The 26325-nt window shown below is 39.6% G+C and overlaps 1 protein-coding gene across 1 annotated transcript in view; it reads left to right on the top strand.

Moving 5' to 3' along the window:
* LOC148337336 (CUB and sushi domain-containing protein 1-like) overlaps positions 1 to 26325 on the top strand; it is a 377282-nt gene that overhangs the window by 329764 nt on the left and 21193 nt on the right. The window contains exons 44-62 of the mRNA XM_088296642.1: positions 599 to 715; positions 1079 to 1288; positions 2414 to 2602; positions 3112 to 3289; positions 7272 to 7417; positions 8536 to 8616; positions 9294 to 9407; positions 10364 to 10480; positions 10813 to 10884; positions 11956 to 12102; positions 12836 to 13024; positions 13964 to 14149; positions 15339 to 15536; positions 15712 to 15885; positions 16826 to 16999; positions 17322 to 17495; positions 18716 to 18904; positions 21090 to 21266; positions 23469 to 23654. Coding sequence (XP_088152768.1) covers positions 599 to 715; positions 1079 to 1288; positions 2414 to 2602; positions 3112 to 3289; positions 7272 to 7417; positions 8536 to 8616; positions 9294 to 9407; positions 10364 to 10480; positions 10813 to 10884; positions 11956 to 12102; positions 12836 to 13024; positions 13964 to 14149; positions 15339 to 15536; positions 15712 to 15885; positions 16826 to 16999; positions 17322 to 17495; positions 18716 to 18904; positions 21090 to 21266; positions 23469 to 23654 — 3018 coding nt within the window. The remainder of the gene's footprint in view (positions 1 to 598; positions 716 to 1078; positions 1289 to 2413; positions 2603 to 3111; positions 3290 to 7271; positions 7418 to 8535; positions 8617 to 9293; positions 9408 to 10363; positions 10481 to 10812; positions 10885 to 11955; positions 12103 to 12835; positions 13025 to 13963; positions 14150 to 15338; positions 15537 to 15711; positions 15886 to 16825; positions 17000 to 17321; positions 17496 to 18715; positions 18905 to 21089; positions 21267 to 23468; positions 23655 to 26325) is intronic.

Here is a 26325-nt window from a genome sequence, read left to right as displayed (position 1 = left end):
ACAATTTTAAATCGTAATATATTTGCTCGTTCAAGTAATTTTGTGCAATACAGCTAAGTAATTACTTTTTTTTTTTTTGTGATTCACAAATTACTGCTTCTCTTGCTGGAATGTCCACTATGATCACGGATAAATGAAGTTATACTGAAAATGAAGGAAAAGGCGGAAAGAATTAAAACATTAAATTACAAAACTTAAGTTCTCATAACATTAGGTCGAGGTCATAATATCTTTATTGTTATTGTTTTTATATTACAAAAAAAAATGTTGAGCAAAAATATAATCCCTTTGTAATATTAAAGAAATAAAATTGTTATTTGAATGAATGAGCACTGTAATTCCTGCAGGAACTTAAATGTAACACTCTTAGTCCAGCAATTCTCTTTCGCAAGACCTCCAATATCCAGATTGTCATCGGGTATCGTATCTCCTTTTAAAATGACTTTTTGTTTTGTTGCTCTTTTTACTGTCCTTTTTCTTTTCTTTTTCTGTTGCCTCTTTTTGTTTTTGTCAGTGTTTTTCTCCATTTAATATTGTTTGTGTTGAAGCACATGTGGTGCCTCGTTAACACCACCCTTTCTTCCTCTCATCCCGTCAGCTCGTTGTGGCGGGGTATTGTCTGAGGTCACCGGAGTGATCCTGAGTCCGGGTTTCCCTGGCAACTACCCTGGCAACCTCGACTGCACCTGGCAAATTATCTTGCAAACAGGATATGGTAAGTATTATGGGCTGGCGGATAATTTCTTGAGAGGATGAGGCACTGTCAGTACATCTGTTAGGGAAGTTTATAGCACTAAATTAGCGGGAGTGACACATGGTTTATTAAAAGGCTTATCGCGTGTTTAATTACAGGCAAGTGTGTGATGTGTTAGGTTTTAAATTTGTCATTGATAACATCTGGTTGTTGGCTCGCAATACGGGCAAGAAATGTGCTTGCTCTTGGACTATTAAATTACAGCGCTTTAGGAGTGAGCACACTCGGTTGCTTATGTTTTTTTCACATTTCAAAAATGATGCTCGTATATTTAATTTGGCAATATTAAAATGTTGAAATTGTTTCTTTTGTGTTCCATCCCAGGAGCCCACATTCACTTCCAAAACTTTTCCTCGGAAGACAATCATGACTTCCTCGAAGTGCGGTCGGGAGCGCAGCACAGCTCGTCTCTTATTGGACAGTTCACGGGTTCACAAGTCCCGCCCTCTCTTCTAAGTACCACCCACCAGACCATCATTCACTTCTACAGTGATCATTCGGAGAACAGGATGGGGTTCAAACTGACTTATCAAGGTGAGTTCGCCATCAATTGGTTCACTGCAAACATGAAAAAATGACTACGAAAAAGACTTGAACCATCTGTTTAGTTTCACTCAACTCATATTGTTTAGATGACATATTTAAAAAATAAAAAATGCTTCATTGCATGGTACAGATACATTATGATTGATGAGCAGCAACCATCTCCAACTAATGGAGACTATGATGAAAGGTTTTAAGCTTTCATCTGTGGAGAAGTGTGTTTTTTTTTTTTTGTAGTCATTATTATTATTATTTCGTTTAAATGTTTTAAATTCAACCTTATGGCTTTGTTCAAATCATTTAAAAGGGATGAAATGTTAGCAAAGCCTCCACAAGGGGCTGACATCTAGTCTACTTTACTTACCCGGGAGCGGTTCTCATCAAAAACACAAAGCGTGTCACTGTGGGTCTGCCTGGCAGCATAACCTGGCGTGCAAAAAGGACGCGCAAGCTCACCTACATTTTCATGCATGAGATAATTGCCCCTGTTTTCACCCTAATTTGCTACGGTCAAGTCATGTCACTCTGATTCATGTCCTTTCTAACTCCCGTGGTCTGTACACAGAGTTTATTAACGGTCCCTGCTGGACTGGGGGAAATAATATTTTTGGATGGATTACTGTTTTAGTGTTTGGATAGGGATTGGTTGAAAATAACAAACTGTGTTTGATGATTAATTGTTCATTAGTTGCATTCCTTGCATGGTAAAGATTTCCTTGTGTGAGGAATGCACCCTCTATTTTTTTTGGAGGGGTGTATGTGTGTATACAGTAAAAGATGATAAACCCAAATGAGATCAAATCACAATTGTTTTATTTGTTTGACTCGGTGTTTTAACAAAGCCGATCCTGCCAAAATTAAACTCTAAATTCCTCACTCTTCTATTTTTGCCACAACTTGATTTCCGCTTCAGTATTGAGTGACACAGTGGCTAATTATACTGTACTGAATGTGATGGGAACAACAAATTCAGTCAGTAACAAAAACGGGATCCAGTTTTACTTCCTGACTGAATTGGTTTTTGACCATCACATTTCATTTGGCCAATATTATTGTTCATGAAGTATGTTTACATTAGTTGTACCTTTTATGTGCTAATGTAATGTCTGTCTCTAGCTTATCAACTTCAAAACTGCCAGGATCCGTCTCCTTTCACCAATGGTGACATCATCAACAGTGACTACAGTGCTGGCCGCTCAATAACATTCCTGTGTTATCCTGGCTATGTTTTGATTGGACACCCCGTCCTGACATGTCTGCATGGGACCAACCGGAAGTGGAACCACCCATTTCCACGCTGCGAGGGTAAAACAAACCAAATATCATGCATTAAAATCGTGTATCATCAAATCTTGAAATCAATCAATAATTAATTTTTTTGTTGCTTTTTTTCTTTCCATACAATGGTTTACTATCCCTCCTCTGTTTTCAATTCTAATGTTTTACTGAGCACTATTATTCTGCCCGGAGGGTTTGTGTTATGGCTGAAGTCTGCGTAGATGTAGCTGAACTTTTACAGCGGATATCATGTTGTTCTTGCAAACACAATGCTGACATACTGGAACAAAATAATTAGCACCTCTGCTGTTTGCAGCCCAATAGAGCACTCTATGTTGCTTTGGTTGGTTCAAGACAAAGAGAATCACAAATCAATTCATCACAATACACCAAATTTTAATTGATTATAATACTTGCGTTTGGCTCGAGGCCGTCTTTTTGCTCTCTTTTTCCCTGTTTCTCTCAAGTCTTGAAGCATGTTTTAAAATTGTCCTTTACTTTCAAATAAATAATCTTTTATGACTGTGGCTTTGCAGCTCCCTGTGGCTACAATGTCACAGCTGAAAATGGGACCATTTATTCGCCTCAGTACCCCAATGAATACCCCAACTCTCAAGACTGTAGCTGGCTCATCGCCGTTCCCCACGGACACGGAGTTTACATCAACTTCACCTTGTTGCAGACTGAGCCCGTCACTGATTACATTGCCGTATGGTAAGCGTTAACCCACTGGGATATACAAATAAAATACACTCCTTTTGATCTATGGACACACATTTCACACAAGTATATTTATTACTAACTCATTTCCTGCCATTGACGGCTCAAGACGTAAAAAATCCATTTTTTACTGGGCTGGTAGTGAATGAATTAAGGGAGGGATGGGCAAACTTTTGGATTGGCGGGCCTCAATGGGTTCTAAAATTTGGCAGAGGGGCCGGACCAGGCCATATGGATGGAGTGTTTTGGTAACCTCGCCTCATCGGAGAAAAAAAACCCCATTTAATTTTAAATGAAAGTAAACAAAAGCATTACAACAAAATATGTATTTGACAGACTACAGTATTTAGAAAATAAAACATTGCTAAGGTTAATCATTTATTTTTTTCGGTGGGCCGGATTAAAACGTTTACCGGGCCGCATGTGGCCCCCGGGCCATAGCTTGCCCACGCCTGAGTAAAGGGTATATTTTGCGGTATTGTAGAACTGTGCTGCACCATACTGACTTCTCATATAGCTCAAAACATTCCAAATACTGCATATGCATTGACAGCCTTTCAGTGTGATCCACTATAGCTCTGTGACAACGAATTTTTGAGACAGCTCATTACAGGTGCAAGTGTATCCTATTTTATAGCTGTGAGTATATGAGTCTCATTGTACTGGTTTTTCTTTGGTGGATTTGCAAGGATCCCAACTGCATACCCTCCGTGGTTTATGCACACCCTGCCTCTAGTGTAGCTATAATGGGATTCAATGTGGGGCTAAGAATGTAATACATGGAATGTGAGAGCAATGAATTTACAATGGGACCACTGACTCAGTGGACCAGTCACGACAGAGCCCAAGAGCCCAGGGAGTCTCGGTAACTCTGGTAGTAATGATCAGATTCGGTGGGGAGTGAGGAATGTAATGAAAGGAGTACTGGAGCTGGGTTCCCAAATCCAGTGGGACTGGATTCCAGCTGACAATTTTGGGTCATCTCTGGACAATATTCTCACGTACTCGTTGCTTTTTGGCAACGTGTTGGTGAATTTACTTTGAGTGAAACTAAAATCTAGTGGAACTGCTCTGACTATTGAATTTCAGGGCATAAGAAGAAAGCTATAAAGCAAGTAGTTCAAATGAAAGCACTTTGAAAGTCATACCGTCACAATGCAATCGCTGAGCACTTGCTTTCAATTTTGTTGCCCTTCAGAGTCTGTTGGTAGATGTTCGGAGAAGCCGGCAATCATGTGAGTCAACAGTTGCTGGGGGATTTTGGCGATGCTTGTGCTCACGGAACACTGCACTGACTTGTAGAAAATCCCTTTCCGATCTTATGGTGTAGCAAAAATAAATGATATAATTTACATTTTGACGTGAGTGAAAACAAGACAATTGCACAGATCAATCTACATGCTCCTGTTTAATATATTTGGAAGCAAATGGGCTTGTGGAAAGATAGGAACCCCCCCCTCCGTTGGATGTCAACAACAGTGATCTCATGCAAGCTGCATCCAGATGACATTGAAGCAAGCCGTCCGAGCAACTATTGTCTATGCTGCCCCTTTCACTGCCTTTATTGGGCAATAAACATTAAAAAGGCTAGAGGTTGTATTTAATGATGCAGCCAAAACATTTCTCATGGCCTCTAAAGGGACAAATGAAAGTTGTATGTTTGTAACTGTTAACGGTCCACCCCTTTATTGAGGGCTACCGTTTGGGCTCTTTGGCTTATCTTGTCTTCGGGTGGATCGCTGAGACCAAAATAAAGCAAGTGAGGTAACTTTTCGCTTTTGTGCTCCAAGAGACCCAATAAAGCCAATTGAACCTAAACCAAAAGGTCTGGATGATTATAGAAAAAAAGAGTAATCATAATTTACCTAAAGATTGTACAATTTTGAGTCCACATGAAAAATACTTGCAAGGTATGTGACTAACAAAGTCTGCCCATTTCTGAGTCTCGGCCGCTGGTTTTCTAGCGAATTCTCTTCTATTAGCGACCCTAATAAAATGTGGACTCTCCATTGGCCCAGAAGTATATGAAGCGAGATGAGGTCGATCCTCAACTAAAACATGCGAATATCATCTAAAAATTTGTCTCAATTTGTTTTCTGTTCGCATTGGTTTTAAAATTTGAAAAAAAAAAAGTGTACGCTTTAAATACTGTTAATATAAGGGTGCTGTGCTTCAATTTCTGTAATGCACACTGTGTAAAAAAAAAAATGCTGCTGCAACTTAATATTGCTTCTCATGCAAGTCCTTTTTTTAGCATCTATTCTGGCTTCTCCCTTCACCAGTCCTCTTTTGTTCCATGTTCTCATTAATCACACTCGTGCTGAATGTCACGTCTTGTACATTGCTATGTTCTTCATATCTCACTGATTTGTGCTTGCTGCTTTTCGGCTCAGCATAGCCATTAACTCCTGGGGAACGGTGGCGGCGACTGCATTCAAATGTCAGGGGATGTTGCCAAACGTTCCTGCTTGTGTTTTGCCTGCTTCGGAATGACACCACCGCACCTTTTCATGCATTGGAGACAATTTGCAAGTACATCCAGTTGTGTCGTGAAGTATCCGAAATCTTATCATGGGTTGGAATGTTGTATTCGTTTGGAATTTCAAATATTATTATATAGAGTATTGATAAAAAAAAAAAAAAAAACAATGGCGTACTACCTTCATACATAACCTCATGATCGCCCGAAAAGGTGACACCTATGATTTATTGCAATATGCTAATATTACGCCGATATTTCACATTTGAATCGCTCTTTAAAGTAAGCATTGTGGTCACAATTCCAAATTCTCACATATACATTTTGCATATCCAGCAAGGACATCAGTGTACTTTGAAATGATTTTGGGGAGCAGATTCATCTTTTTAATATATGGACATAGCTTAAACTTGATGATGGAAGACATGTACAATACCTGCTATTCTTGTTAATATTTTGGCTCATGTGATGTTAAAACAAACTCAAAACAAACTAGCTCACTAACTTTTACCATGTACTAGCTAGAAGATATATCTTGATAAAAGATATGAACAGCCACCTCCAGCTAAGAGCGGGATTTTTATCGAACCAAAGGAGAATTTTGGCACTTTTCAAAATTAACCATGAATTATAGATACATGCCACCTATTAATCTACTAAATCAAACTGTAGGAAATAAAAAAAGAGGGCTTGGTAATAAATAATGTGGGTGTGTGAGTTTCAGGCGGAGAAAGAAGAACCACTCACTACTCCATACTCAATTTGTACTTTAATAGACAAATAGTACATTTTGATTCACTAAATGAGTTCCAACACCTACTGAGGACCTTGAATTATTGAGCAGCCAAGAGATTCCAGGCACTCTTTTGGAATAAAAATTTTACAAGCCTTGTTTAATCCAAATGCATGCTCATTAAAAACAAAAAAGGTACATTTAGGAACTTTCGAAAATGTAACCTTTCAACAACATTCAATATTTAATGAGCGAAGTTAAGCCGTTAATCCAATGGCTTTGTGCAATGAACTTGTTTGCAAACGGGTGGAAATACAAACAAAGGTACAAAAATATAAATCAGTGCCACCCCGGGCCTAGAAGAACATGCACTAGCGTATGTAATAGCTTCTCATTAATTCTCTTTTTACTTCCTCTTCAGAACAAGATGCACCTTATTTCACGGCGAAGCAGTAAATATATTGTTAAAATTAGACAGCAAATGCTGCTCGATGACAGCAAATTAAAGTTATGTCAGAGTAGGTCATAATACTAAAACAGCATCTGGTTATGCTTATTTTGGATTGTGTCTTCTTGTGATTTTTAAGGGCTCGTCTTGTTTAGACTGATGGATGGTCGAGTGATTATAAATTTGGATCGTTAAAATGGCTCATGTTATTCTGTCACCAGCGCTGTCTGGATGGGATAGGAAAGCATCTGCTTGTGCGGCCACTTTTAATTTCCTTTCTCACATGTTCACGTGTTCCCACTTGGTCCTCATGCAGGGATGGTCCAGATGCATCCAGTCCTCAGCTGGGAGTTTTCAGCGGCAACACGGCATTAGAGTCAGCCTACAGTTCCAGCGCCAAGGTTTTGATCCGCTTTCACTCGGACTTTTCAACCGGAGGATTCTTCATACTCAACTTCCATGGTACACAAACCATTTTTTTCAAGTGGCTTTTTTGAGTTATGCTCCTGCACATGAATTAGCATTATTCCACCATCAGATCAAGTACGCTGTTAAACGGGAAGTTTGCAATGTAACCCCTGCTGCCCCGAAAAAAAATAAAATAAATTAAAACTCACTTCGTGCAATGTATATGTTATGACTTGATCGTAATGCTTGATGAAGTAAAAATAGTCCTTCCCTAAAAATTACCGTATTTTCCGGATTATAAGACGCTACTTTTTCCCTAGATTTTTAACCATGCGGCGAATACAGCTGTGCGGCTTTTCTGTGGATTTTAATTTCACCGGTTAGGGACTTTCTATAGTTCCAAAAATCCGCTAAATAAGTCTTGATTTTTTTTTCTCTTGGGTCTATTCTGTTTTAATTAGCAAAGTTGTTGTCGCGTTAAAAGGCGCTGTTTTAAGAATCTGTTTATGTACCTTTAAATGCATTCACAGTACAAAATCGTTCTGAACGTGCAGTAAACAACAATTTTTTTTCAACATAGAAAACTGCGGCTTATAGCCTGGTGCGGTTTGTATAATATTTATTTTATTTATTTTTTCGAAAAAGTTGCTGAGGCTTGTATACAGGTGCGCCTTAGTCCGGAAATTATGGTAGAGGTAAAAAATAATTAATTTGTCCATATTTGGACATACGAGGTTTCTGCCCACCAGCGATGATATGCAAACATACACAAGTAAAAGGTAAAGTGCAATGAATGGCTAAGAGTCAAAGTACAGAGCATCTCATGAGGAAACACCTTCTCTCCTAATATGGTGACTCGTGTATCTAAATGGGTGAATCATATTAGAAATGGCTCTCATTATGCTATGTCCATCCATCCATACGTATTTGTTTAAACGTGATCTAAATTTGATACATTTTAGGAACATATACAGTATATGCAAGATCCAATTTTCAACCCTTGAGTTTTCTTACAATCTTTTATTGCACTGCTCATAAAAACTATTATGAATAGCTAGAGTTGATGCATCTTTTTAACACAATCATCACATCAAATTAAAAATAAGCTTATGTATTACTGCAGTATTCTATGTGTTTTTATGAAAATTTTGAGAACTTTTTTTTCTTTACAGCCTACCGTCTGAAGAAATGCCCTTCTCCCCCTGTTGTGGAGAATGCTGACGTAATCTACGAGGATGAAGATTTCCTAATCGGTAATAATCCCAAATACTATACATGAAGTGTGAGGGGGAATCAAAGTGAAACAGTCATTGTTTCTTTATTTATACATCCTAATTTTTTTCTGATAGTCTTGGATGAAATGCATTGCTTTTCACATCTGATGATGTATAATATCCATCTATACTCAAATAAAGCCTAGATTTTCATTGTGATTAAATACATGTTGAGGCTTTGAATAACATCAATTCTGGGGGAAATACTCACTTGTCAAGGCCTCTATATTCCCTCAGCACTATGTTATGTAATGGCCTCATAGCCTCTTGTTTTTCAGCCTATGTGACCTTTTAAATCAACGTTAGGTGTAATTTTGAACATAAACTGACAGCAAACATCAATTTTCCCTGTCAGAAGTATGCAAAAAGTCGTCTTTTGCAGGAAAATATGTCATCGTCTCCCTGTGGGAAAAAAAGAAAAAACATTATCAAAGCTGCGACCAGACTTTGTTGCCATTTACTGACTTAGAAAAGTCTATATATTTGTAATATACAAAAAAAAATGGCGGGCCGTGCATTTCGCATGTAGGCCTTCAGTGAAGTCATACTTAGTCCGACTTGAATAAATCCCCCTCATATTACCATCATTTATGACACTACAGCTGGAGAAATAATATATATATATATTTTTTATTTATCTATTTTCATCCCCACAGGCGATATTGTGGCTTATCGTTGTCTCCCTGGATACACACTTGTTGGGAAGGCGGAGCTTATGTGTACGCTCAACTCCCATTTGCTGTTTGAGGCCCCACCACCGTCGTGTCAAGGTAAGGCAGCATTCTATAAAAAAAATGTAATGTTGTGAGTATTAATGTACACTTCATTAGGTTGACAACTTTAGCTTATCTTTAAGTTCCACTTTTGAATACGTTTGAAAAAACGTAAATCACATCCAAATCATTATTAATGAGTTTCACTGAATGTTTGTTTGTGCCTACAAACACTCAAATTTGTTGTTGTTTTTGTGACAATTCTTGAATGGTTTGACCCCAGTCAGAGGCATAAAACATCATAGTGATGGGCCCCCGGTGTAAAAACATGTTTTTTGTGCCCTAAACATAAGTCCGTGCGCTTAATTTTTTTTTTCTTCTGTCATCGATCATATCCTTCTTCGTGGAAACAACGCCTTGTCCCAAAAAGTTTAAAATTTCATTTTCACTCCAAATACAAAACATATTGTTCCAAAAGCATTTACATCTGCAAGAAGGAAAACATACCAGTTCATTTGTTTGTCATTTATTTGTTTGTGAAATGTGTGAGCTGTGGCATGCATTATTTGTTGTTGCTCTTACTGCAGAAGAGCTGCTGAGAAGCTCGGCCTTCACCGTTGCTCTGCCCGTTGTGTTTAAAAGCTTCAGCACTGTGCTCTTACAATAGCATCATGCAACTTAAGTGCTCCTTTGCCGCAATTCGAGTTCACCTCCTCTTTTGTGTGAAAGTGTTCATAGCCATTATCCTCAGAGATGGAGCGGCATGTCCTGTGTACGACTTGCTTGTACTCAAGGCTGACAAATGGATTGAAAAGAACTTTGTTCGATCATCACACATCCACTGTTAACAGCTGTTAATTTGAATAATTCTCAGATTTTTTCTTTTCAAAAGGGTAAACAGAGAACACATTTTAACAGGAAGCCAACCTTGAGTGTGAAATGGAAAAAAGGCTGTGGGGGGAAAAAAATCGTCAGATAGCTTTTAACGTGTAAGTGTGTGCTTACTCTTCCAGCCCAGTGTCCAGCCAACGAGGAAAGATCTTCATCATCGGGAGTCATTTTGAGTCCCATGTTCCCCGGCAACTACCCCAACAGCCAGACCTGCTCCTGGCTACTTCGCATGCTTCCAGGTAGACTCGGCGTAGTTCGCATTTTGTTAACAATCACCTACCATGTCACTAGGTTCACTTTTACTAAGTGAGATCCAGCACATTCTGCCGTTGCAATTGATAGTGGTGCTTAGTTTTGTATTCATCGAACACAGTGTTTCTCAAATAGTGGGGCGGGCCCCCCTGGCAGGGGGGGGGCGGTGCAATGCTCAGGGGGGCACGTGTGACCCAGGAGAAATTGTTTTTTTTCGCCTTACTACAGTAAAGTGTAATTGCACATCCACTCCAGTAGTTGGCAGTCTGGTAAAATTTGCTTCATTTGCTTCGAGTTAAATGTCCGTCTTGTCTCTCAGGTTACATTATCAATATCTACGTTGAGATGTTCCACAGTGAGAAACAATTTGATGAGCTGGAAATTTTTGACGGTACGTAAAGCCCGACCTCACCATCGCTTTATGACGTGCAAACACGCACGCACTCACATACTTTTATAACTCTTGTGTATGCAAAATCACCAACACAAATAAGATTCACAGGAGTTAATTCTTATTTGATGTGTGCGAAATTTTCCCCCCAGGAGATTCCAAATGTGTTACGTAACAATACATCTAAAAGTTTGCAGAGCACATTTGGGTGTTTCTGTGTGTGTCTGAAAAAGATGTATGTTTACAAATTTACTTTAATTTCACTGCACAAAACAAAAATGTATCGTATATCTATTAAGTCATATTCAGTTTTCAGCATCTTCAGCTCACTACACTATTAAAACCTTAAACAGAGCATAACTGTCTGATGGCAATTATGGCATTTTTGATGATGCTATAATACAGGGGTGGGCAACCTTTTTGATTGGTGGGCCACAATGGGTTCTAAAATTTGACAGAGGGGCCGGACCAGGAGGAAGTGGATAGAGTGTTTTGGTAACCTCACCTCATCAGAAAAAAAAAATACATTTAATTCAAAATGAAAGTGAACAAAAGCATTACAACAATATATATGTCTTTGAAAAACCACAGTATTTAGAAAATTAACAAGGTTTATTCATTTAATTTTTTTCAAGTTCGGCGGGCCGGATTAAAATGTCTAATGGGCCGCATGTGGCCCCCGGGCCGTAGTTTGGCCACCGCTGCTATAATCGTTACATTTTGCACACCAATGTCATTAATGTGTAGAAAAAGTCAGTGGGTGTCGCAAGTTCACCCTAGCTTGACCAATGTCATTACAAAATGCAACAACAACAGAAAACACATTCCGTTTTAATAATATGTGAACAGATTTTAAACATACTGAAAGTATGCATCATCTGTTTGGTTTACATAATCCTGCACAGGTGTTAATATTGTTATTATTATTATAGGATTATGCGAGGAATGGAACAGCTACCCGTGTGAAAAAACTAATTATGCAGTTATCCATGCAATCTGGAATGTAGGATTGACTATGTACACAGTGGTCGACTGGTTTCACATTCTGTTTAATTCATGTGCTCCTTGCAGGATCCTCAGGACAGAGCCCTTTGCTTGTGGCTCTCAGTGGAAATCATTCATCGCAACTCAACTTCACCTCCAAAACCAATCAGCTTTACCTACGCTGGTCCACTGACCATGCAACCAACAAGAAAGGATTCAAGATAAGATACTCAGGTACTTGCACTCCGTGCATTCAGTCTATTATACGCTATGTAATTTGCGGGCGGGGGGGCGGTTGTAAACAAAAATGTACTTAATTTTGTATGACTAACTGGTAGTGTCATAGCACAACACACCAAGCGGACATTATTTTTTTTGAAAATGGACATCTCTCAAATGGTTCCTTGTTTTGAAAATTAAGTTTTCATTGTTTTATTTGCAACTTTAAATGTATGGTGATATGAGTCAATCAAAAAGTCAGAATCCAATGATACAATTAGCTCAACAAAAATAATAAATAAATTTAAAAAACTATTGCCTGTCTTTTGAATGACCTGACATGAATCTATGAAAGATCCCCCTGCCAGCAAGGTACCAGATAGATCCCCCCCCCCCAATTTAGTTTAATCTCTATTCGTATTATTGGTGTAAGTAGGCTACTTGAAGCCCTTGGCCTCCATACCCCAAACTATGTTGGTTTTGTAACATGAGGCACAGAGGGACCTGATGCATTTTCAAGCAGATGTAAGCTGAAAGACGAAAGGCCATGTGAGTCATTTAAGAGAGGCTGACGTAAGCTACTTCTCAAAAAGATAAATATCCGACATGGAAATAATGACTACTGACTCACTTTGCTGCTATGTGTGGGGGAATTCATTCCACCCACCTTGAAAATGCTTTCTTTTAGTATCCCGAAATGAACTGATTCTTTCTTTGCTCTGGCTTTTTCTTGTCAATGTCTCTCCAGCTGCGTACTGTAGCGTTAATGATCCCCCAGCGAATGGGGGCGTTGTCAACCGAACCAAACTCCGCCCAGGCAGCAGACTCCAGTTCTACTGTAACCATGGTTACCGTCTGGTCGGTTCTACGAACTCCACCTGTAGACTCCACCCCAATGGGCTCTTCCAATGGGACACACCTCCACCATTTTGCCAAGGTAATATAATGAACATCTGGAAGTAGAGTCGCTCCTTGAGATAAAGCATACACGTTTTTCAAGATGCCTCCCGTTTCTTGACAGTTTTTTTTTCGGACTCAAAAAAGAGATGCATGCACTGTATGATGGCCGTAGACGCAACTCAACTTCCTTCCACAGCAAGCACCAGTGAAGTGGATAGTGAACAATTTTTCAAAAAAGTTGCTTCAAGACACTCCCAGTTAAATTTTACAATACGATTACAATACAATTTCATTTATATCACTGTTAACCTCTACATAAAATTAAGAAACGTACGTCGTGAATTGAAAAAAATAAAAACTTTGCCTTTATATTCTGTTTAGCGTAATGCTAGCAAACTCTTCAAAACACCAAAGGCAGGCTAATGAAGTCAATGTCACAGTGTGATAAGCCTTTAAGCAACGCCTGATTGAACATATGCGGTGCAGCAACACACGAAGACAGACCATACGACAAGACTCGCCGGAAAGAAAATATTATTTAAAAAAAAAAAAGACTAAATTGCTGCACCTCATTCATTCCTCTCCCAAAATGTTCTTTAAGTATATTTTCATGTCTATATTATACTGCCTCTAGGTGGCCAAGGCACGCACATGTCAAAACAAAATTCTTTACATTCTGTGTAATTATCTCAGTTCTATATTTTACACCCAAAAAAAACTGACAATATTATAGTGCTGTCATTGAAAAACTGTTTTGTTGTTTTTCTGGGGACACCTGGAATGTATTAATCGAATTTCCATCCATATCATTGAGAGATGATTTCAGATACAAGTACTTTAGATCTACAGGTGTGGTCCTCAGAACAAATTAATCTCATACTCAAATTACCACTATACAATAGATTTAAAATGGACAGTTGACCTCGCGTTACGATGAATTGATTATTTCCATCACGCTTTTCCTTGTGATTTGCAGCTATCTCCTGTGGGATCCCCCAGTCGCCAGGCAATGGCAGCTTCTACGCCTACCATTACAATGTGGGCAGTCAGGTGACCTACCAATGTAACGATGGTTATCACCTTGACCCCAGTCTACCGGCCACTGCAACGTGTTTGGAGGATGGCAGCTGGAGTAATTCTGCCTCACCCCCAAGGTGTCTCTGTAAGTATTACTTGCTGTGATTGGAGGGCAAGACAGAAATGCGTCTGGTTTATTTCAAGAATGTTCAGAAGTGAGCTGCTGCTCATGTTCTGTTCTTTGTTTAACTTATGAAGTTCAGAGTGTGTGAGATGTAAAGACAGGTAAACGTGAATTCAGTGGCGGGCCGTGTCTGACTTGAATAAATCCCCCTCATATTGCCATCATTTACGACACTACAGCTGGAGAATTAAGGCCTCGGACGAATAGTGCGTGCTAGTGGTATTGTGAAATCTGCCTGGCAACACAAGCTAGCTGAATTCTGATTGGATAAAAACTCTCACTAAAAATCCAACACTAGGATATAATGCGATATCAATGTGGAGAATATCTGCGATTGACTGGCAACCAGTTCAGGGTGTCCCCCGCCTACTGCCCGAAGATAGCTGGGATAGGCTCCAGCACCCCCGGCGACCCTTGTGAGGACAAGCGGTACAGAAAAGGGATGGATGGATGTGAAGAATATGATCATTATTACTTGATTGTTAGGCCTGCAGAGAAGGCCTTGACGGTCCACGACTGCGTGAATTGTAAAAAGGCGAGGAAATATTCATTTCAAACGACTAATACTACTACTACGGCAGTCTAACGTACTTTACAGTGGCACCTGCAAGGCCAAACAAAGTGAATTTCAAGATACAAGTAAACAAAAACACACATTTCCTAGGGCATATGGAAATGTTATTGATCTTTTGTCGAGTCAAACTGTCACCATCATAAAAACGTGATTAATCGTCGGCAATATTTTACCATTCAACATGAATATTTCTTAACACCGGTCTCACGCAAGTGCCAAAGTAAAAGTTAACCACTTTAATTTCCACCTTTGATGACGTGTAGCAATAGCAGCTTTCAGAAGGATGCTGGTATGGCAATGAAATGTCTGGTCTTGCCGGACAATACATTAGGACTGTCTAGGATTTTGTTCCCTCATTTATTAGCAGTTAGCGTTAGCATTGCACATGTAGTAGTCTTTGCTCAAGGGCACCTTGGGCGAGATGATGGCGCGCTCAAGCAACCATTTCCTATGTTAATATTTTTGTCCATCTTCCTGTCTTTAAAATGAAAAGTCCTCACAGGCTAAGCTACGGCCACCGTCATTAACAGCACTCTTTATTAATTCGGCACTCTTGACCATACGTGTATTTTCCAGCCATCCACTGTTCCAACATTGAGGGTACCTTGTCAGATCACATGACCTACCGTCTGCTGTCTGGTACAATGGGAGAGTTTGGATCTTTGGCCATGTTGGAATGTTCAGCGGGGTACTCTTTCGGGGCGGGACATCGGACCCTAGGCTGCCTTGCCAATGGAACTTGGGAGGGGTCGGATGACCCAGCTACATGCAAGAGTAAGTCTCAGAAGTTGCACAACAATTTAGTGTGTTCACAGATTTGGAATTACACTTGTAGTTCATTGGACATTCCAGGAGTTTAGCAGATCACATTCTTTAAATAAATGTTGTTTATAATGCTAACATTTGTTTTTTTACATTGTCAATATTAATTTCTCATTTTTCTTTGCAGTCTTGTCCTGTGGAGATCTTCCTTCTCCGCCATTTGGCACCAAACTTGGAACACTGACCACATTCGGTGCAACTGCAATCTTTATGTGTAACCATGGTTATACTTTGGTGGGGTCTCATGTCAGAGAGTGTGGCGCCAACGGGCTGTGGAGTGGTTCTGAAACCAGGTGTCTTGGTGAGTCTAAATCAATCTGCTTTGTATTGCCTAGCCATGCATGTCCGAACTAAACATTCTCCCACTTGCTGTGCTTTATTAATAAAACTGTATTTTTAATTAACCGAGGGCTGGACTATAGCCTACTACCGAGCCATTCATCCTTCCATCCATCGGTTTTCATTAAAAGCAGAAATTGGCAAACAGTCATTCACACCTATTGACAATTTGTTCTTGGTTTAACGTAACGGGCGTGTTTTGTGAATGTGGGATGGAAATTGAATACCGAGAGAAAACACAGGCAAGAGTGAGGAGAACATGCAAATTCCACAAATGAAGGCTGAAGTCGATATTCAAACCATTTACTTACCATACCACCCACACATTTAGCGCTCAATATCAGTTCTTCATTTTACCAGGATATTTTTGGAAGGCATTTTACTGCTCCCAGTATGCAAAGCAAGATTCACAAAGGCATGCTCGGGCGACTCTGATGTGAAAGAAACCTCCCATTAAAAACATTTGAGGTATATGAGAAGAGAGATCGCGAGCTAGGGCCTCTCTCAGGTCCAACATCGGTGACCTCTGTTCTTCACGATGAATAGACAAAACATTCCACGGACACGCTCTAGCATCTTTTAGAAAGTCTTGTTGCTGCCCTGCCTGTGAAGTGAGCCAAGCTCAGCGTTTACTTTTAGGTATAATAAAAATGTGTTCCAATACTTTTGACCACACAGATGTTGCCGTGTGTGTCTGGATGAGATAATGGAAAGTGAGATAAACCAAAAAAAAAAAATCTGTTCACACGCCGCATTTAACTCAAATGATCTACTACTGATGCATTTTTATCACCTAGCGTCCTGTTCACTCCTAAAAGTTACTCAGTCAAGACTTCTACTTCCTTATTTTGCGTGCGTCGTTTATGTGGCATTCCAATGTAATGGCTTTCTTTTCCTTCTAGCTGGCCACTGCGACTCTCCAAATCCTATCGTAAATGGTCACATTAGCGGCGACGGCTCAAGTTACCGCGACACAGTGGTGTACCAATGCATGTTGGGATATCGCCTGATCGGGACATCAGTCAGAATCTGTCAACAAGACCATCGATGGTCTGGAACAACACCTGTTTGCGTCCGTAAGTACCTGATATTACAAATAAGCGTCTAACGCGTCTCTTTTCATCGTAAGAGAAGTCGCAAATGTTACTAAGAAGGATAAATAATTTTTAAATCATCATTACATTCACTGCCATTGACGGATATAGACGTCAAAAATTACATTCATTTTACCCAGGCTGGCAGTGAATAAATTAATGCATTTCTGACGGTCAGCGATAATGTTCAAAACAACTCAAATCGCATAGTGCAGCTGTACCTAATAAAGTGCACAATGGGTATAACTTTCTCAAATTATTCGTTCAGTGACAGTTTGTAACATCTCTCCTCTCTCCCCTTCAGCCATAACTTGTGGTCACCCCGGAAATCCAGCCAATGGGCGGACTAACGGCAGCGAGTTCAACCTCAACGATGTTGTCAACTTCACCTGTAATAGAGGTTACATCCTGAGTGGAAATGCACGCGCTCAATGTCGACTTAATGGGCAGTGGAGCAGCCCGCTTCCTCTTTGCAAAGGTAACAAGTAACCCCTGTTTGTTAATTAAAGAACAAAATGAATTTGGCCTAAAAAGTATATTTATTTTATTACGTTTACATGCAGATGTGTCTTGATAATTCATATACTCTCGTCAAATTGCATCTTTATATCTTTGCAAAGGCTGAATTTTACGCTCTCATTTGTGCAAGGGGCAGTAACGGTAGTTCATTTTCATGACTTCAGCACAGGCAGTGTGGCTTCCGTGAAAGTGTAAATGAGAAAGTGAATGGTTGTCCATCTCCATTTGTGCCCTGTAACTGACTGAAAACCAAACCGGAGAGTAATCTTGCGTCTTAAACAGGATAGTTGTTGTGGAGAATGGATGAATGGCGAGTTGGACAGTTGCGCCTCACCCGCGTACACGGGATGCAGTATATTTCCACAGACGCAGTCTACTCGACTAATCATGCGTGGATGTAACATTACCAACCCCCACTGACCTTGTTGCGGTGTCACAATTATGATGTATTAAATTGTGCAAACACCCAGCAGCACTGCTCGGTCACAGGGGCAGATCGATACGGATAAACAGAGACGCACGCACCTTCCTTCCATTCAAGGAATTTACTTTTTGCTTCTCGGCAGCAGCTGTCAATTAAAAGGCTTTTTGTTTTGTTTTTGTTCCCCTTGGGCGCCCACACATGCGTACACACATTCATACGCACATACACGTTTTCATATTCCATGTCCCCCCCTTGGACTTGAATCAGAGTCAATGCCAGTTCCTGCAGTGACATGCAAAAAAACAAAACTGCGCTTTTTGACTGACGTTAAGCCCAAAGACTGTTTAACAAAATGGACCAACTACCTTGAAGAGTACTTCAAAGCTTGCTTGTCTTTCTAGTGGACATCAAGGGTAAAATAATGAATGACTCATTCCGTAGATATTTTAGCGACAGCAGAATCTACAAAAGAGAATTGAGGACGCACTAAAATGAAATATCAGGATGGTCGGACAAGATTAAAGTTGGTGAATGCAATAGAACATGTTCGGTTAATCTATTTGTATTATCACATACATAAGCATGTAACTAACTAACTATGAGGCTCTTCAAGTCAAACTATACTTAACTATAAGTTTTAAATTCAATTATTGTCAATCGTTTCGGCACTCAACACCATCATCGGTAACTGCAAAGAAACTACACGGTGAAAGCACTTGTTCCTCACATGTCCATTTATGCTCCTTTCTCACCAGTGGTCAACTGTTCTGATCCCGGGCATGTGGAGAATGGTGTGCGGCAGTCTGGACTCCGTTACCCAGAAATCTTCAGCTACGGCATAACCGTGGCCGTCCACTGCAAACGAGGCTTCTACCTGCTCGGGTCTGCGCTTCTCACCTGCCTACACGATGGACGTTGGGACAGGCCAACCCCTCGTTGCTTGGGTAAGGGTTGACAGTTAATGCATATTCAAATGGTTTTACAATTCCTTAAAAATACCTTTCCTCAATTTATTTTTTTTATATATACAAACAGGTAAAATCAAAACTTTTACAATATTTCATGACATTTCATTAAACACACTACAGACTTGTTGATTATTTTACTGCCTTTGAGAGGTCCTTTGAATCCTAAATTGAATAACATCATAAGGGCGACATCGTCCATGTTGTCTGAGATAAATAGTTGTTTGAAGTAAGTCAGAGAGAGAGAACAGGAGTGGGTTCAAATGAGAGCCTGCAAAGTAATGAAGTGTTCATCTGGTGGGCGATTTAGTGTGAGGATAGGTTTAAAGACATTTTTATAAAGGAGAAGATATCTGTCCAATCACACTGTTGAAGAGAAGGAATATTTAAGACGCAGTTACAGAAGGTTTAAAGTGGCCTTTAAAAGATGCGGGATTAAATTTTATATTATGGCATTATGACAAAGGTAAAATTGAAATACTCGCCGGGTCAGCACACTGTGACGAATGGTGCTGACCGCCCTCAGAGCCGTATTTTGGGGGTGCTATCCCAAGTTTTAACACAATATGATGAAGGATGGGCACATGCTGTCCATACGGTACATTCAATTGACACGTAACAAATAATCTGAGTAATCGATTTATTTTCCGTAGTAATATGTTTGATTTTCTGCCAAGCACAAAATCCTATTTTAAATCTAAATCTAAATCTAAATCGCATTCACTTCAATCTATTATATTATATATATTCGATTATTTTTACTTTAAATACAGTTGAAATTGATCATTTTTCTCATACTTATCTTCACAAATACTGTAAAGATATTTGCCTCACAGTTCTGATACTTTTGGAGCAGAGTGTACATTGTGCGGCTGACAAAGCACCGAGATTAACGTCAGTTGTAACCGGGAACAGGTTTTATTCCGAAAGCCCCAACACTTCACAATGAGGACATGGCGGCATGGATGTCGCAATAAGGAATGGGACAAAGAGGGCAAGGTAGACGTGGAGCATGGGGCATTAAATTCCAGGAGCAGGTTCTTATCAAAAAATTGGGGGGAGAGATGCAGGTGACTGAGGGGCAAGGAGAGGATGGAGTAATCCAACTTTGGCTTGGTGTCGCTGGACCAATTGTTTGGCAGAAATAGAAAATCGAGGGCAATTTCATATCTGTGTCATCTGGAGAGCTGTGCTGTCTGACCTCTGTAAAATGTCAATTTTTCAAAAATTGAAGGGGAAAATAGAAGATTTTGCTGTGTGATGTCCATCCCCTTGATATTATGGAAGAGATAAATGGGGAAAATGACTAAGTTTTGTTCTTAAAGTGAAATTCGCGTAGACCAGTTAGAGCTCACATTGTGCCAGGCATTTTCATGACTGGGTAGGGCATATTTTGATATAGTGCTCGAAATTTTGATGAGCTCTTTGTGTGCATGGCTTTTCATCACCATCTTCATTGTCATGCAATTAAAAACAAAAACAAAACAAAAAAACACAAAATCATACTTGGTTTGGTAGATTCTTTGTGTTGTGTTTGCATCACATAACTTCTAGTGTCTATTCGTCATCTCTTCTGTTTTCCTCTTAAAAGTTGTGACAGGTCCTTCGTTTGGAAGACTCCCAACAAAGCCGCAAAATCCAAAGAAAAAGATAATTGTGCAGGGTTAACCTTTTGACAACCTTTAATTGACCTCTCGAGAAGTAGTACAGTTGACGTCTTGCATGACATCAGACGTGGTCGTTCTTTTGCAAAAAGAAATCGCTGAATAACCGACATGCATAATGAGCTGAGGCTGTGACACAAATTAGGTCAGTTCAAGTACCCACAATTGCTGACTTAAGAGGTGCAGCTTTCCTGAAAATTCCGGTTGCATTTCAATGACCATCCTTGGTTCCACTCTTTTCTGATGATTATTTCTTTATTCTGGTTGTTACAATATTCATCTTGTTCCTACATTGTAATACACGCAAACATAAACATGCACCATTAATCACACTATCACACCATCAACCCCCACAATCTTCCTTTTTTTGCACTTGTTCTTCTGACCCAGCTGTAGTACTTAAGCAAAAGTAGATGCAATCCATACTTGGACCTTTTCCCATATACATTAACACCTTCTCGTCCTTTCTCCCGGTCAACCTCCCTCAATCGTCTCTCTAGCAATTTCCTGTGGTGACCCTGGTGTGCCCCCAAATCTCATCATCCCTGGGACCCACAGCTGGACTTACGGCTCCGTGCTGCAGTACTCATGTCTGCCAGGAGGGATGCTGGTGGGCAATGCTACACGGCGCTGTCAAGAGGACGGCACTTGGAGTGGCGCGCCGCCCTACTGCACTGGTAAAGTTACTTCTACAGCTTAACCTCCCATGTTGATAATATTTAGGATATATAGTCGGTTAATAATGTTGTTCTATAGACAAGCTGCAAAAAACAGTCAAGAATTGTTGTTTTTTCGGGGAAGGCAGGTTGTTTGTAAATGTACAAGCTTAGTGGGTCACAGCATCTCCCAGCAGTATCTGAATTCAAATCAATGCCTGAAGGGAAATGTGACGCATTTTGGATCTAATGAAAGCAGCAAAACAAACTTTATTTCTCAAATAAATAAATAAATAAATGAGTTGAGAAAGTCCAGAGTGACTTTGCCGGCACAGTACTCACAAAATCTCCATATAATCAAAACTGAAATGAACAGAATAACATAATAAAGTAGAATTAATTGAATTTGAACTGAACCCAAAAAACAAATCAAGTGGAAATAAATCACATTTGAGGGGTGTAGCTGGAAATCAGTACATTAACAATAATGCTGGCAAAATTATCAAATTGGTGTATGCCTAATTTACTAATTTATTTCAATATTCAGCTCGTAGCACCAATCAGAAAAAAACAGAAACATGTTTGAAAGCGCTTGCTAGTTTTTCATTTATTCCAACCCATGACAGATATGAACAGCACAATATGTTCGAGGCCACTTCTTAGTTAGGACTGTAAAGATGATTTCTCAGAATGATGTCATTTTCAGAAAAGTTATGAAATAACCTTCTACTACACGTAAATTCAAGAAATGTCAAACGTTCAGGGTCTTGTGTCTTCATGATTCCCATAACCAATTACTATGAAATATTTGAGAAGAAAAAATATAACTTGGTCTTTTGTTAAACACCAGTAATATTGATATCACTTTTAAGTAGCTGAAAGTGAAAAGTAAATTCATCCTGGCTTAGTCTGCCTGTTTGGGGATGAAGGTGAACAAGACGAAGAGTCCTGGTTTACTACTCATGTTGTCAAGTGCAGCTATTATGCACACCTCATAACACCACAACTGATCATTTCCGGAGCCAGCGTCAACTGTCTCAACAGCCGGAACGCAATAAGCTCGCTCGGCTGGCCTCGGACCAGAAGGCTCAGCAGGGCAGAATCCATCCTGCAGCTGGAGAACCTTATTGAGATGCGCGACGCCTCAATGGGAGCTCTTAAAGTCACAAATCCCTACCGGTGGAATTGAAGCTCCTAAAGTTGTGACACGCTCAGTGCTTTCACTGCTAGAACAATTTAGCATAGCTTAATGCAAAGTTATGCGAGTTTGCATGAGTGTCACTCTGTATGTGAAGGCCGGAGTGTATACTGTGTGTATCTTTGCAACCAAGACTATAAAATGACATCATAAATCATAAATGCAATTTTTTTTCTCAAAACCTATTTAATATGTAACTCTTAAAGGTACTAAAACCAATCAGCATGCACTTTTCATGCAGCAAAAAGGTAGTTTTCGTGGAAGCAAAAAAGTTGAGTAGAGTTGTTATTATGTTATTATTGATTTCTCACAATAATCAGGGAAGTAAGAAAGAATCAATATCAATTTAAAATCACTTTACTTCTTCTTTACATTTTCAAATGATCGCTTCTTCAGCATTCTAGAAAATCACAGTGTCCTGGTGAGCTATTTTTAGAACAGGCCCACGGGATACTCATGTGGCCCTTGGGGGCTGTTTGGTCCCCGCGGGCACCTCGTAGGTGACCCTGGTCTTAGAGAGATTGATTTATAGACACTGTTTTCATCCCATGAGGGGAATTAAACTGCCAAAGCAGCAATATTTACTCATTTGGATTGATAATATACAGTATGTACAACCACCAAACTATCGAAATAAATAAATAAATAAAACTTCAGCATTGCGGAGCGATTAAAAAAAAAAAGTGAAATTTTTTCTTTAGTTTCCAAGTGGTTGTTTTTATTTTTTGGGTTACTGTAGCATTAACGTAATTTTGTGTGTAAAAAAAATTGCGTTGAAATATCGTCTGAAAGACCTTTCGAGGAGGGGTGTCACTATAGTAAATATTTTATGAACCAGGATGTTTGGAATGTGTGACATCACATTTGCCATATGCCTCTTCATTCACATACATGAAATATTTGTGAGGCTCTCTCTCTATAGTGCCTGATCATTTCTTTCTCCAATCTCCATTATATGCGCGCGTGCACCTTCCCAGGTTGTTAATGTTTGGGACATTAACTCTAACTACCTCTTCTCACTAAAGGTCTGAGTCCAGGGATGTGCGGGGACACGGGGGTTCCTCCCCATGGTGCCCGTTTAGGAGGAGAAGAGTTTAAAACCAAGAGCCTGCTGCGCTTCAGCTGCGAGGCGGGATACAATCTGATCGGCTCCTCCGAGAGGACGTGCCTCCACAACGGCACCTGGAGCGGAACGCAGCCCGTGTGTCAAGGTGAGCGAGCCCAGCAGCCAGCGTTGCCTGGAATGATGTGAAGTACTCTCACTCCTCAAATCACTCACCGAGGGAGATTATTTTAGACAAAAGTAACATTCTTTATTGGCAGCTTCTCATTTTCTGACCAAACTCAATCATGCGTTTAATAATAGTCACCAAAGCTACATCCATAAGTTAATTTTCATACCGTTTGTCCCGATGACGGTGGCAGGTGAGTTGGTAGCCTGTGTCTGTCTACATTGGGCGAAAAAATAAATGGTCACCAGTCCGTCATAGATGAGAGCTAAAAAAAAAATCTTGCGGATTTTCAAGATTTCATTGTTACTGTGAGAATATTAGAAAACTGAAAACCGATATTTCCTGGTTTGTGAGATACTATATTAGTATGCAGCATTTATTGATTTTTTTTATGATTAAGGGTGTCCCTTTTATGCAAACAAATCTTTCAGCAAATTTACCTTATCAACTATTAAAAAGTATTGGTCTAAACCAAAATATGAAGGAGTGCAAATTTCCTGTAAACCTCTTTGCCTTCCTGAATTATGGACTTAATTATTCTGAAATGTATGTAAAAATAAATCAGCTTAGCCTCCCGACTTGAGCAACTTAATCTCTCTTTAAAGAATATAGTGCCGTCCAGCTCACTTGGCATTTTGGTCACAGTCAGCTTTTAATTTGTGTTGCATATTCCATACATTGCTGTGAAATGAGCACAGAATTTCGAGAAATTCATCAGGCTGCACTGTAAGTCTTGGAATGTCACACAGCCACAGAGGTTACATCTACAACAGTAAATTAAATGTCTTTTGAAGCTAAAGATGCAGCTATGTGAAGCCTTTTCGGGGTATCGGAAGGAAAATTACTGAGCTGTGTGTGTGCGCGTGTGTGGCCTAGATATAGAGGATTTCAGCTTGTGACTGCACTGGATTTCCCAATCTGTTTAACAAAGGGATGCCTATACAACAGCAGTTTCCAAAGATGCCTCGTAAACCCTTGAGAGTTTAGAGGAAATGAAAGTGGGTCCTCATACATAGCGTTGTGGAGAACCGGGAAAAGAGAAGCGGCATGATTTCCCTATTCTCACCTACAGAGTGTTATGCGTCTGCATTATTTGTGGGCTAGTAGTTGTGTACTCAAGTAAGAATATTGTTACTTTAGAATAATATGATAATAAATTCGAGTAAATTCAATTTGGAGTTCCTCTAAGCTGAAATGTGGACATTTTTCGGCAGACACAGATTCCACTGTTCTTATTAAAGATTGATTAAAACTCCAAATTGCATCCAGTGGTGATGATCAATAACATCAAATCCATGCGCATGATAATCGATTTTTATGCCACTGAATTTTGTTGATTATGTGGAATTGGATTGATCGAGCGAGTCTGTTTGAAATGTACAGTTTTTAATCACCGTGCCTTGAAGTAATTGAGGAATAATGAATTTCCTCCCTTGGCAGCAACCAGATGATGCCGTTCAGCAGGCTGCTGGAGAGGAAATTGAGCAATGTTTGGTGCAAGATTATTTTGAGCTGCGATATTACTAATTTTGTAGAAACTATCGCAACTACCATTTTATGAAAAACTCCAACTGAGTGTCGTGTTTATCCGCTGTTCGGCAACATTAGCACATCTACGTATCTGGAATCTGTCAACATCTTTGAAACATTGAGCTCCATTGTTAGTAACAAATAAATATATGTTCCATTGAGGATAATAGTCCAACAATTTTCTGCCATTGTTTCTAAATCAATACAGAGTTATGATGGATACATATTTTTTGTCATAGTGCATCTTACACGCATAAAAGAGTTGGGTTAAAAAGAACACAATTTTGGGAAGAAAAAAAAATATATGGACCGCTCCACTACTTAGGTCGATTTGACCCAACTTTTCCGGGTTGTTTTAAAACATTTTAAAAAAATAAATAAATAATAATATTAACTAATTGAAACCCCTCAATTCCAGCGTTTTTCTGGATTTTGACTGGTTTTGCAAGGCCAACAGAATATTCTGTTCTTATGCTATAAAAACACGGAGCTATTATGCAAAGAAAAGGCTAAGTCGTATAAATACGTCTTTGGGAGGCGGGGACTACATTTTCAAAAAGGTCTATGTATGTTTTACGGATTGAATGAGTTATTAATAATTGTTTGTTTTGTACAAAACAAGACAAGAATTTGGGTCATATTAACCCGGTTAACGGCTCGGTCCATTTTTCACCCAAAATTGTGTTCTTTTTAACCCATCTCTTTTTAGAGTGTGTTTTGTGCAAACACGGATGCAATTACTTCAGCTAGTTTCTAAGGTTATCCAAGTGTCTGTTTTTGTGACACTAATTCTTTGTGTCTTGTCTGTTTTTCATTACACTAATGGTGGTTAAAAGCTGAATCAGAAAGGCTGGTGTATCTATCACTGGGACATACAAAGATCCATACACGCATTCATCTTGTCGTGTATACACCTTTGCTCCTTTCTTTGTGGGCAGACACACAAAGGAAGCAGTACACACAGCCTTCCTTGTTGTGCCACACATCGATGTTTCTCAACAATACGTGTTCGATTGTTTAAGTCATCAACTGGCATGTTCTCATTAGAGATGCTGTGCTGGCTTGTTCCTTCTTTGCTGTTCTTTTCATGTTAGCATGGCTCCATGGAGTTTGAAAAATG

The sequence above is a fragment of the Idiotropiscis lumnitzeri genome, chromosome 5 (genome assembly GCF_059441095.1).
Source record: "Idiotropiscis lumnitzeri isolate Australia: NSW breed Sydney's pygmy pipehorse chromosome 5, RoL_Ilum_1.0, whole genome shotgun sequence".
NCBI classification, from domain to species: domain Eukaryota; kingdom Metazoa; phylum Chordata; class Actinopteri; order Syngnathiformes; family Syngnathidae; genus Idiotropiscis; species Idiotropiscis lumnitzeri.
This window is presented reverse-complemented; position numbering and strand designations above follow the sequence as displayed.